The 13598-nt window shown below is 26.5% G+C and overlaps 1 protein-coding gene across 2 annotated transcripts in view; it reads right to left on the bottom strand.

Annotated features, from left to right (window-relative positions):
* LOC101499921 (linoleate 13S-lipoxygenase 2-1, chloroplastic-like) overlaps positions 1–6359 on the bottom strand; it is a 6538-nt gene extending 179 nt beyond the window's left edge. Inside the window, exons 1-8 of one of the 2 annotated variants that reach the window (XM_073370029.1) lie at positions 5861–6359; positions 4104–4366; positions 3783–4020; positions 3362–3688; positions 2964–3049; positions 2756–2866; positions 1599–1900; positions 1–1039 (exon numbers count right to left, since the gene is read on the bottom strand). The exon at positions 1–1039 is cut by the window's left edge and continues 179 nt beyond it. In XM_073370029.1, coding sequence (XP_073226130.1) covers positions 10–1039; positions 1599–1900; positions 2756–2866; positions 2964–3049; positions 3362–3688; positions 3783–4020; positions 4104–4366; positions 5861–6221 — 2718 coding nt within the window. In that variant the 5' untranslated portion in view covers positions 6222–6359 and the 3' untranslated portion in view covers positions 1–9. Of the gene's footprint in view, positions 1040–1598; positions 1901–2755; positions 2867–2963; positions 3050–3361; positions 3689–3782; positions 4021–4103; positions 4373–5860 lie in introns of both variants that reach the window. The other variant, XM_073370028.1, reaches the window with a different exon arrangement.
* Positions 6360–13598: the final 7239 nt, after the last annotated feature.

Below are 13598 nucleotides of genomic sequence, written 5' to 3'. Positions count from 1 at the left end.
AAGAGTGTATCAAATAGAGATGCTATATGGAACACCTTTTCCTGTGACACCAGGCTCAGAAGTTGGTTTCAAAAGCTCATAAGGCAAAATCCCAGCACCATTTCTATTATTCCTTGTGCTGTCAGCATTTCTTTCATCAATGACCCCTTCAAGCTCCAGCAACTTCCCTTTAAACTTCAAAAAAGCAGCTTTAACCATGGGATCCTCTTCCCAAGCTGGCTCAATTGTTTGACCAAGATACTCCTCATCAGGTGAATGACTAGACAAAATATCTAACACAGTCATAACTGTTGTAGCTTGAATTTGTGAAGGGAAACAATTCAAAAGTGTGACTTCTGGTTTCTCCAAGAAAAGTTCCCATTCTTGATCCAAAGGGTCCTCTGTTGGCATGTTGTTTCTTGCAATGGCTGGTCTATTAGGAAAATATCCAGCATAATTGTATTGACCAAAGTTCACTGCTGCATGATGGCCTGATGTTATCCAAACAATTGTTGTCAAAATTTCAATAAGGTCTTCATTTGTTTTCAAATTTGGCCACCAAGTTTCATCCTTTTTGTCACCATGACCAACATTTTTAATCTCTTCCCACCATGCTTGTAATTCTTCATCTTTTTCAACAACAAATGATGATTCTTTGTAGTAGTGTTTGACATAATCAGTCACCCAACTTTTTATAGCATCCCAAAGAAGAAGACCATCATTTGCATAAGGGTAGTCTTCTATTGCTAATTTTAAGCCATGAGGGGCATTTGGGTCTTTCTCTGCCATTCCTCTATGGATTAAGTCATTTGGAAGGGCTTGTAAGTCGAATTGCCAATGTTGGTCATAAGCCATTGAACTTACTAAGATGGAAAGTTTCTTTGGAGTGAAACTACTTTCTATTATTCCATCTGCATTTATTAGTGCTTCACGTGCTAATACATTAATTTCCATTGTGTAACGAAAATGTGGAAGTAATAATCTGTAGATTGGATGCATTGCACTTAGTTGTCTGTTTGTTGCTATGATGTATGGTTCTGTGCAGCAATGTGTTCTCAACCTGAAGAAAATTGAAAATTAATGATTGTACATGTGTGTAGTAGTAGTATTCATTCACAAATCAACATTATCAGATTAACTAAAAAAAAGTTATGTGAAGAAATTAATATATGTTGATTATTTTATTTTACCCGTAAGCTTTCGATTTGACAAGTTCCTAATTATTGGTCCCGATTCACATGCTGTAGGGGCCAAAAAAATTTATAATTTAAAAGACCCAAAAAACAAAGCCTCTTGTGGGCCTAGGCCTACTTTTTTTTAAAAAGAATCGATTTTTTTTTTTCGAGATTTTAACTGATTTTTTTTTTTTTTTGCTATAAAAATTTCCTTTTTTTTTATAAAATTTTTTTTCAATAAAAAATGATTTACAATTTTTTTTCGAATTCCTTTTTTAGTAATTTTAAAAATCTCAAAATTAACAAAATATTGAGGCCTATAAATCCCCTGTGAAATAATGAGACAAATATTTAAAAAAATTATTTTGATAGAGGACTTAATATTAAAGGCTTAATAAAAAACAAATTTAAGGGGTTTGGAGTTGTAAGCTTTTTTTTACTCACCAGTGACTAACAAGTTGGTGGTAGCTAGAGTCATGAGCAAGGACATGAGCTTTGGCAAGCCTCCAAAGCCAAACAGCAGTAGAGTGCCAAGAAGGTGTGAAGACTTGTCTCCATTGTGGTTTTCCATCCATTGGTGGTCGAGTTAGCTCAATAGCTAGTGGTCTCAATGTGCCATCATGGGTCAGGAAGAACAATGTCCTTGATCCATACAATGTTGTTCCTTCAAGTTTTCTAACTTCCTCTACTAATGGCAAAAAGAAATCATGGTAGTCTAGGATGAACAACTTCTTCTCTTTTATGGCCTGTATTGTTTATTTTGCAAAATAACACACATAAAATTAATGTACAATTGTTACTCCAAGTCAACAATGTATTTATTTGTTGTAATCCAAATTTACTCTTAAATATATTTAATTACTTAATCTCAAAGAAAAAGTTAATTTAAAAATATCTTACTTTTCATCAATTAATTAAATAATGTTGTTGCATTAAACTCATGTAATTAATTACCCCATTATATAAGTTACTTTAATAAATAATACTCAAAATAATAGATAATATACTTAACAATCATACAAATACATTTTAAATTTTTATACAACAATTTAACACATCATATTATCTCTTTATCTCTCTCTTCCTATCACATCATTAATTTATCATATTTATTTATAGTTTTTTTATTTCTTTATCTCTCAAGGTGTGTACATTTTTGTGATGCACACCAAATATTTTTCTATACTTAATTGTGTGGATTTTACAAAAATTATAACTTATTTTACAAAATTACTCTATTGGAAGCATAAGTATGGAAAATAAATTAAAAGAATTATAAAAGAAGAGAGTAATAAATATTTAAGAATATAATGAAAATAAAATTAATACTTCATTGATATTAGAAAACGATATTTTTGTTAGAATGGATTATAAAGATATATAGAACCGAAGGAATACTAATTATTTTTAATAAGAAAGGGAATGAGTTAAAAGTAATAATCAATGGTGGGACGACTTCTTTTTCATTTTCGTTTGTTTGTAGATTTTGTATTTGTATATACAACATTTTTTTACACTATATATCAACATCAATTCACTAATATTTAGCATTCACATATAAGAAAATATGAGTAGTAATTTAGGACCCTTAAATCAAATACCTTTTCAACGGTAGTGAATCCACTGATTTCTCGTTCAATTATTTCAGTGGTTATAGCTGATTCCGCAGGACCATAAATATTAGGGTCAAGCTTGCTTTTCAATGGCCATTCCTACATCACATTTTTTTATAAAAAACTAATTTTGCAATTATCATCTTTTCTATTGCCTTCAATGTAGAAATTTTGACAATAACATAGTTGAATTTACCGTGACCAATTGGATGCAACAAGGATTAAGACCTGCTATAGTCTGCCTTCCAAATTCTTCATCCCTAAACCAAAAGAACCTGTCCTCTGCCATATTCAAATCATACACACCCGTTTATTTATCAGTAAACTCAAATACAATTTGATCATAAGCAATGAAATTAATGACTAAAAAGAATTTTGTAGTATCACTGTATCTAATTATAAGTTCCTTCCAAAAAAAACTAAATATATAAAAATTTGGATCCTCTACAATAGTAGTATATGGTTCTGCAAATATAAAAATTGCTAGATTCAATGATTCGCATTTTTGCAGCACCATATACCGTAACGATAGAGGATCCAAGCAGAATTAGTAGAGACGTTAATTATTTAGTAAATAAAATATGTGAATCTCACTGTCCATTGTGGCTGGAGTCTCAAAACGGAGAAAGTCATTCCTAGTATCTTGCACACATTTGACCAACCTAGGCAACACTGTCCTAAGATTAAGAAACCCTTTGTCCTTTGAAGGAGGCAAATTAAATCCTTGATTGAAAAGGTCATCTATAGATGAGAAAAGAGGGAATCCAAGGTTTGTATCAATGATAGCTGTTCTGAGAGCCGGTAAGAGCGCGTGTAAACCAGAGTGTAAAGTATTTGTAGAAAATGTTACTTGTTTTACTTCTGAGAAGCATTCATCCCTAGGAACATACACACTGTTACTTCTTTTCTCTGACAACGGATCTGTTTACGTTACAATAAAATCAAATTAAATAAAATTAATTAGTCGGTCTATAAAATTAATAAAATAATAATTAACTTTGATGCATTTTGAAACCTGTTTGACAGCGAGGTCTTCCGGTTCTACAACGTCTAGGGTATGGATGTTGAGTGCCACCGAGAACGTGTCGTTTGAGTTCGGGATCGGTGTCTGGATTTCCAAGGTCATTATACACATCGTAATCGTATATCCTTTCAAATTTCTTGCGTTCTCCTTCTCCATTGCCTCGTAAAATTATCAATTCCTCTTCTCTCAACCTTTTCAATCCTTCTGGTGTTTCAGATGGTAAATATGACTGTTCAACAACACAAAACCCTAAATATTCATACTAATCTATGGCTTCATGTAATAATTCAACACAAATTGGGATTATTTTACCTTGTTGGAGAAAAACACTCTCTTATCAGGGTTGTCGTACTTGGAATGAACCCATGATTCGCAAGTAAAATTAACAGGACCAGTCAGAAACCCATCAACAACAATTCCTCTCATAAACATCTCTCTGTGATGCTCATTTTCCACAAGAATAGCACCGATCTCTCCAAAACTTCCTGGTACTTCAAATTCACCCTCATACTTAATCTCTTCTATTGATCGATGCGTCAAGTGAACATACCCTTTGATGCTTACCTTCTCTAATGCTGTCTCTTTTTTAAGTAAATCAAGGAAACCAATTACAATTAATTAATAAGAGGAGTATAATTGAAAATTAATATGGTAAGATAAAATCAAATTAAATCACTAATAGTTTAATTATACATCATCTATGAGTAAAAAACTAATTTTAATATCTTTTTATATTTAACAAAGTCAAATTTTTAAGTTTTATATTTTTATTCTTTTTTAAAATAATTAATATTTATTTATTAAATTATATATAAAAAATAACAAAATTATGCACCGTCTCTCCGTCGTTATTCATTGTCTTCAACCCAATTTTTAGAGTCTTCCTCAATTAAGTTTCATTGTCTCTCTTCTTCATTCTACGTCGTCTACATAGGTTGTTAGTGCATTAAGAATCAGAGATAAATCTAGAAGCGATGGCACGACGACGATAACTGTGTGTGGCCGACGGCACCAAGAGGACATCGACGCAAACACGAGTATATTGAAAATGAAATAGAGGAGGGATCTTCTCAAGATGGTGGAAGAGAACAACTTCCTTTAGTGATGGAGCATTTCGCGAGAGAAATAACAAGAAGTCTGAACTTATGAATTAATAATTATTTTAATAAAAATAAAAATAAATAAATAAAGTAATTTATTAAATTTAAGGAGATGAAATTAAAAAGATAAATATATATGTAACTAATTTAGTAAATTCAATATATAATATAGATGTTGATATAGAAAGGGAAAAAAAACTACATACTTATTGATTAAAAAATAAAAAAAATTGATACATTTTTTTTTTCAAAGAGTACCATAAAATTGTCGTAATTAATAACTTGTATTTTACATGCTAAGCAAAACATTTGAACTTCTAAATGATGGTTAAAGTCAATTAAATTTAACATAAATTATTATTATTTTGTCTTCATAATACATACAAACCAGAGAGCAGATTTTTTCAAACTTTGAATTATCTATCTTTCCTATAGCTCGTTTTCTCTCTCACCATTGTCTCTTTATTTTAAGTATGTTAATAAATTATCATTTCACTTTTAAATTCTTTATTGATTCTTTTCAAACATATTAAAGAATATTATAAAAAATTTATCTATAAAAATTTAAAAAATTTAAATTTTTTAAATTGAAATAAATTAAATATAATTTTTTTTTAAATACTATCAATTCAAAAATAAAAATAACAACAGATAAGTAGATTGTTTAATTAATTTGAACTAAATATTAATAGATTAAAGAATTCGAGTTCAAACTCAAGTGAATGAAAAAAAAACATATTAATATTCAGTTAACTATCAACTTTGACCATATAAAAAAAAATAAAAAATAAAAATAATTTCTTATAATATTATAAATATATTTAAAGAAATTTATTCAAAAATATATGTTAATTTGTTAAAATAATTTTGTAAGAAGAAAATATATGGTGAAAGAAAAAAAAGCTAGATTAAATAAAATCCACAAATAATCGAAATAGAGAGTATTTGGTGAAAGTTGATAATATATACCGGGATCTAGTTGAGCGCTAAGAAGCTCCAAGAAAATCGATTGACCAATCAAATCCTTTATGTCATCTAATCCTCTTTCAATACCCAGTTCTGATAATATTCCTACAACCGTTGGAATAACACTTACTGTGGCTTTTACTTTTGTTGAATTCTTTTCTATTTCTATTACTTCATTCTTTGCCTCTGTCACTGTTTTTATACTACATCCATTCCTATTCCTATACCTCCTCTGTTTCTTTTGGTATGGGAATTCAAAACATGGATGGCTATTAATTATATGGCCAGTTCCTTGGAGGCATGGCTTATGCAATATGAGACAATTTGGCCTTATATTTGATACATTAATTTGTTGCATAAGCATATTTCCAGCTTTATGTATTCTATGTAAATCTTCTTTTGTTTTGAAAGAGTAGAGGGATAAATTAAGATTATAATAGGAATTGTGGAATGAAGTTTGTGGTAGACAAACTATGGCAGCTATTGGGTGGAAAGTTCACTCTCCATTTAGATCTATTTATAAGGAAATATATGTTCGTCAAAATACATAAATAAATTTACAATACTAAAGTTAATAACATAAAATGTTAAAATATTTACAATATGGCAAAATTTATAAATATAAAATTGAAGTGTCTAAAATACTTATATTTTTGAAGCTATAACGATAGCAATATTAAAATTATTGATTGAATTTGTATTTGATCAAAATTAATTTGTTAATATAAAATAAATAATACAGCAACAATGAAATATATCTAAATATTAATTATTTAAATAAAAATTATTTACAGAGATACTTTCGGAGAAAAAAGTACCTACCAGCCGGGTATTTTGTCGCAAATCATATTATGAGCTAAATTTTAAATAGAAATATAGAATTCTAAATTTTCATAAGTTTTTTTTAAATTAAAGTTAAATTAGACATTAAATTTAGCTGCTCCTCACGGTAAATATCTTAACTCGTGAAGGAGAAATTCAACTTTAATAAGTTGCAAGTACGTGTTTTTCTTTTTTCTTTCTAATTCTAATTGGAACCCAGACAAAAAATGGGGAGGTGATATAAGTTCACACTCATACTCATTTTGGTAATTCTGTCTTTTAATGTTATAGCAAATATTGAAGTGATTTCTATAAAAAATTTAATACAATATTTATTTAAAGATGACAATTAAATTCAGATTTATTAAAAATCTGCAAAAAACTCACAACGAGTAAGGTAAAAATCGCATAATGGATATGACACAGAGACAAATAATTACCCGCAAAATTAAACTAGTATAAATACGGATATTATAGTATTTATTCCGCTTTACACCCGCATTTATATAAATATATTATTTATTTATTATATTAATGTTTAGTTTAATTTATTATTTTTTTTTATATTTTAATATTTATTAATATCATTGGATCACTATAATATTTATTTTCGAAAGATCAATATTTGTAAATTTTATAAGAATTTAATTATAATAAATACATAAATAATAATAATTTTATAATTAAGAGTTATGTCTTTTCAAATCGTTGTTAGTCTTTTTGTTTAGTTTGAATAGTTTGATTATCAACCGTTGTTAGTCTTTTGTTTACTTTGAATAGTTTGAATAGTGGAAAATTTTTAAGGGCAATGATAAGATGTTTGATGATGACCAAGTAAACCACGAATAATCAATCTAATTTAGATTACAATTTACTATTCACGTGAACATTGGAAAACGTGGAAATCATGAGTATATACAGATCATCAGTTGCGGTCCCTACCAGTTACCACTCCAAAATGACAAAATTTTAATTTTTTTTAAAAATAAGAGAATAAAAAATTATAGATTTTAAAATAAAATAAAAAAATCAGAATTTTAAATTTCTAATGATATGAAACTAAAGATACATTTAAATGATTTTTATATTAATAAAAGATAATAAATTGTATAATAAAACACTTATTTATAACTTTTGCTCTTTAATTAATTATTTTTATTCTAACTTCTTAACCTCGCATGGGACTTACTCTAACACTATGTTTAGTAAAAGTGATTTATCAATTAGAGATAAAAGTGATTTATCAACGAGAGACAACAGTAAGAGAAAGAACTGTCAAATGTTATTTAGATAATTCTATTTTTCAAGTTTTCTTTGTAATTCTTTTTTAACTTCTTTTAATTAATAAATAAAAAAATAAACTTAAACGTTAGGCTATATTTAAGCAATTAAATTGTGACAAACAACAAGCTTACTAGCATATTTTGTCTATACCCTTAGAATTGACCGGTTGAAGAAAACTTACATCTATGTATGTTTTTTATCGAGTATAAAATTTAAGTCTTTATATTTGTGTGTGATAGAGTTTGAATTTTTCGGTCTACATTCATACTCATTTATATATAAAAAATAATATAATAAAAATATTATATTATACATTAATAAAATTAAAATATTATAATTATTAATAATTTTAAATTCATAATAATTATAATTAATATAATAAAAATATTAATATTATACATTAATAAAATTAAAAATATTAAAAATTGTATTTTTTATAAAGATAAAATTTTTATTTTTAATATTTTTAAAAAATTAAATATATTGAATATATACTTATATATATATATATATATATAATTTACAATTGATAATAATATTATTAGCAAAACGAATTTAGGTGCAAGTGTAGAATGAATATCGACACCCTCAAATTCGTCTCGTTTCTAAATTTTAATTTCAGAGAAAATTTACACTCGTATTAAATCAAAATGAATTTTCTCCACCCAACTTAAGATAAGTTTATATGTGTAAGTACATGTCTTCCTTGTGTTGCATCTATACACGCGCACGAGAATAAGATTCAACAAAAAATGATTTTGATTCATAAAATAAAATAAAATAAAAAGTGTATGTCTCTTGTTATCCTCGTCTTAATCCTACTTACCTTGCCTTTAAGAAGCACGAACAAGTAATAAAATTATCTAAATCAATTTAAAATTAAATGAAATTGTAAATACAAATTAACTATATTAAATATTTAATTAATTTACTAAAATACAAATCTAGTTATTAAATTTTAAAATAAAATTGATGGTAAGTTTTTGTAGGGGCATTATCGTATTTTCAATAATAAACATTTCCTTTTTCTTTATTTTTTTATTTTCTCTTATACCAAATAATATACTGAGATATTGTTTTATAACGCCGATAAACTAGTTTATAAACTTGTTGGATTAAAAGAGATATGTTTGGTAAACAAGATTTTCTCATCATTCTGATATATTATTTCTAGTGTTTGAATTTATAGCTTATAGCTTTTTGCATTTTCTTCAATTTATAACTTTATTATTTTATTCTTATGTAATACAAAAAACTACCTCATTGACAACTTTCTCACCCACTAGTTCACATCTTCGCGTATATATTCTTCTCGGTGAACAGATTACTCAATTTCTTTAATTCCTTGTCAAAATAACTCAAAAAAAATCATGTTATTCATCTTAAAAAAAAAATTATTAAGATGTGCATTTTCATATTTATTATTATTTTTTTATCTTACAAAAGAAAAATTGATTAAGTTAAATTTATTTTTTATGTCAAATAGTAAACAGTAAATAAATTGCATTGTTTTTACTATTACTATTTATACATATAGAACTTGCTAAACTTTTAAAAAACTATTCAAATTTATGTTTGTATGTCAATAAAAAAATGATGTAAGAAAAAAAGTAAAGTAAAGTAAAAAGATTGATAAAAAAATAAAAAATTAAAGTAAAACAATACTTGAGAGAGATATAAAAATGTCACATTTTTTGTTATTTTAAATTAAATAATTATGTATTTTTATGTCATTTTATATTATTAAAAGTTAAATTTACTAAATACTTTAATTTCAATTAATTAACTTTTCAATTATAAGTCGTAAATTATCAGTTAGCTTTTCAACCAACTTTCCAACTATCAACTAGCTTATAACTTAATTTTACCAAACATAACCTAAATTCACCCAATTTCTCATTTATTTTTCTCTTTTCACACTTTTTTTATTTTTTATTTCTTTGTCACTTCTCGTTTTCTCTTTCCAAACATGCCGTAACTAACTCCACTCTTGTATGCTCCAATAATATTGTTTTGACATTGCAAAAGTTATTTAAATTTTCAATAATAATTAATGTAATATATTTAATAAGTTTTCAATAATAGTTAAAAGTATCTTATAGTTCTATATGAACTCGGGACAAAAAATAGTATCTTACAGTCCTTTAAGTTATTTATTTATAATAAATTAGTATTTAATTATTTTTTATAACAAGTTAGTCATTTTAGTCACAACATTAATCTTTTATTATTTTTCGTTCAACTTCGTTAGTATTCTTTTAAGTCATTCTTTTTCACGAGTTACTCTGTTTCAAATCCATAAATTGCTCAAGAGAAAATGGAGTTTTTGGTAATTTTGGTGAAAATGGAGATATTAAAGCTTCATTTTTTAATTAGATTTAACTGTATTTTTAGTCACTCTATTTTTAATAATTTATGAAATTGATCTCCTTATTTTAAAAGTCGACAGTTTTGATCTCTCCCTCTGATTTTTTTAACTAAAAAATGATGATGTGTGATGCTTTTAATAATGTGACATATTATACAATGATGTAGAATGATTAACACCGATAAAATTAAAATAAAACGCCATAAAATTTAACTTTCAACTTCAAAAAAATTTCATATTTTTAATTTAGTTAATGACATATGAATAATTAATGCATCTATATGGTTCTATATCATATAGTTGTATGTGACATCATTAAAATATGTAAAGTTGTCATTTTTTATTTCAAAAATTTAAGAGAGAGATCAAAACTGTAGCTTTTAAAATAAAAGGACAAATTCCATGAATTGGTAATACTAGAAAGACAAAAACTACGATTAAGACTTTTAACTATAAGTTTTTTTTTTTTTTTGAAATTTATGGATTGTTCTCCAAAAAGTATTTTTTGCACTAATTTGAATCAAATTCAGAAAAAGATTAAATGAGTTTTTTTATTTCAATGTCTATATTTAAAGCATATACCTAGTAACCCTTAAAAATAGGAGAGAAATTTCTCATTTTTTACTCTAGGTTTGTTTCAAATCTCATTTTTTACCAAAATTTTCAACAAACTCATGTTCTTTCTTGGCCTCTGACACTGAGGTTACTAGCGTCGGCCCAACGAACGCTAAATCAATAAACCATTTTTATTTATTTTTTTTCATTAATAATTAGCGCCGGATGTTGAATGCTACTTTAAATATTAATATTTTATTCAATTTATTATTGTCTATGGGACTGACACTATATTTTTTTATTAGTGAAATTAAATTTTTTTTCCGTGAAAATATTATCACATACTCTAACTCTATTATTTTCCCTCACTCTCACTTTATATTTTCCCCTCACCTTCACTCACACATTTTTATTCCCTCTCACCCTCACACACTCCTTTTCGTCTCTTTCGCCCTAACTAATGGCGGCAGCCTTGCCAACGGCGATAAACTTGCGATTGGTCTCGTTTATATTACGATTTCTCTCATTTCCCTCACATTCCTCTCAGTTCTCTAATAAAAATTACCACCAATCAAAAAACCTTCATCTCGTTTGTCCTCAATGACTTCCTCACTCATCACCCACTCCCGCGAACCCAACGTTCAACGTATATTTCCAATAGGTATGAGAATTTTCATCTTACGTAGTCTTCATCATTGAATTATTTTGCTTATCATCTAATACATAATGCATGCATAGTAAATAATTGTTATTGAATTCTAAAATATAAATATAAGCATAACCTTTTTTATGCTTCATGATAAATTAGCATTAGCAGTTTTTGTAACACCCTAAATTTTATGATAAACTATTTTATTAATTAAATAGGATTTTAAATAATTAATTTGATGTTAAAATTATTATAAAATATATGTTAATAAACTTTGTGATTAATTTTTCGTTATATAGGTGATTTATATGATGTGCTAGTTTTATAAGTATTAGATTACATGAGCGATATAAATAATAAATATTATATTTTACTCTTTGATCTATTTTTTAAAAATAATAGTATTTTAGTGTAATATATATATTTATTAAAAAAAATTATACGATTTTACGTGTATATACGTGTACCCAATTAATGTAATACTTTTATGTGCGTTTGACTGATACTAAGTATGCACGTAGTTATATTTTAATTATTTATAACTATTTTTTATTTTTAGTTATTTTTTTTATAAATAATTATCTTGAGATAGTAGTTGTATTGTGTTTGATTTTATTTATTTTTATATACTTATTATGACATTGTGATTTTATATATATTTATTAAGATTTAGTAATTAATTTAAAGTGTTGATGTTATATTTATTTATTTTATAATTTCGACTATTCTCTAATGATGGTAATATTTTAATTTGAGTATTTGGAAAAATAAGTATTATTATAGGGATTATTTTGAATATGAGAGTTTTGGTTATTAATGTATTTTAAAAGATTAATTATTTTTATTTATAAATTATTAGTTTTGAAATATTAATAATGATTTATTAATGAAAGTGTGTTTTAAAAAAAAAAAACTAGTAAAACCTAAAAGGAGACCAATGGGTATGACCCATTTGTGAATCCTAATTGTTAATAAAATAAAACAATCAAAAAAGGAAGGGAGTTGGACGGCGGCCGTATAACCAAAGAGAAACACAACAACAATCTATAGTTTGACATCGATGATCGATAATTGTTCCAGAAAAGTTTCTCCGTTCTTGTCCAAATTTCAGTATGTCGTTTTATTCATTTAGATAGTCAAATAAACATACTTCCTCAAATTTTTTAACCATCCAAATTTCTCTCTAGAATACCCGGCTTCTTTGTTCTCCTTCACCGTAAGTCCAATTTGAGTGAAACCAACGCCAAAACAACCGTGTGAAAAATTTCTATTTTATCCAATGATTTGTTTTCTGATTTATGGTAAGTTTCCTTGACCGAATTTTGAATTTAGTTTTTAGAGTATCTTCTCATAAACTATTTTTAACGTTTACCCATAAACTGTCGAGTTAGATCGATTGATGGACAAAGAGTCAATTAACAAAGGCTGTTTGCTCGTGGAATCGTATTCGTGTGTGAAAGCGTCGAAATAAGGTAAGGGGTGAAAGAGCGTTTGAATTAATGAGTATAATATATTGTGAGATGAACGGGAAAACCATATTTTCCAACGATTCATCCGGGACTCGCTACGTACGGCAGTAGCCCTTTGAGTGATAAATTAATTAATCTGCAAATAAGAAAATTGTGAGATTAAAATGTGAAATAGAAATATTTATAAGGTGTTGATTGATTTAATTTCGTTAAATGTGTGATATTTTATATTATTGTGATATTTAACATTATTGTGATATTTGATATTATTGTGACATTTAAAATTATTGTGATATTTGATGTTATTGTGATATTTGATATCAAATGAATTTAGTGCATATGTTTGATTAAATGAGTTTATGTGAATACATTGTATAATGTAAGTTTATTTGATGATGATGTGTGATTTATGATATAAATCTGTGATAAGTTTATGTAATGATAATGATGATGTTTGATTAATGATAGTGATTGTATAAAATTGTGATGAAATATGATTAATGATAGTGATATTATGATGAGAATATTGAATTAACCTCCTAGTTGATGAAATAATGGCGATTTCAATTTGTGTTTGAGATGACGGTTTTAATG

This window comes from Cicer arietinum, chromosome 6, assembly GCF_000331145.2.
Source record: "Cicer arietinum cultivar CDC Frontier isolate Library 1 chromosome 6, Cicar.CDCFrontier_v2.0, whole genome shotgun sequence".
Classification (NCBI taxonomy): domain Eukaryota; kingdom Viridiplantae; phylum Streptophyta; class Magnoliopsida; order Fabales; family Fabaceae; genus Cicer; species Cicer arietinum.
This window is presented reverse-complemented; position numbering and strand designations above follow the sequence as displayed.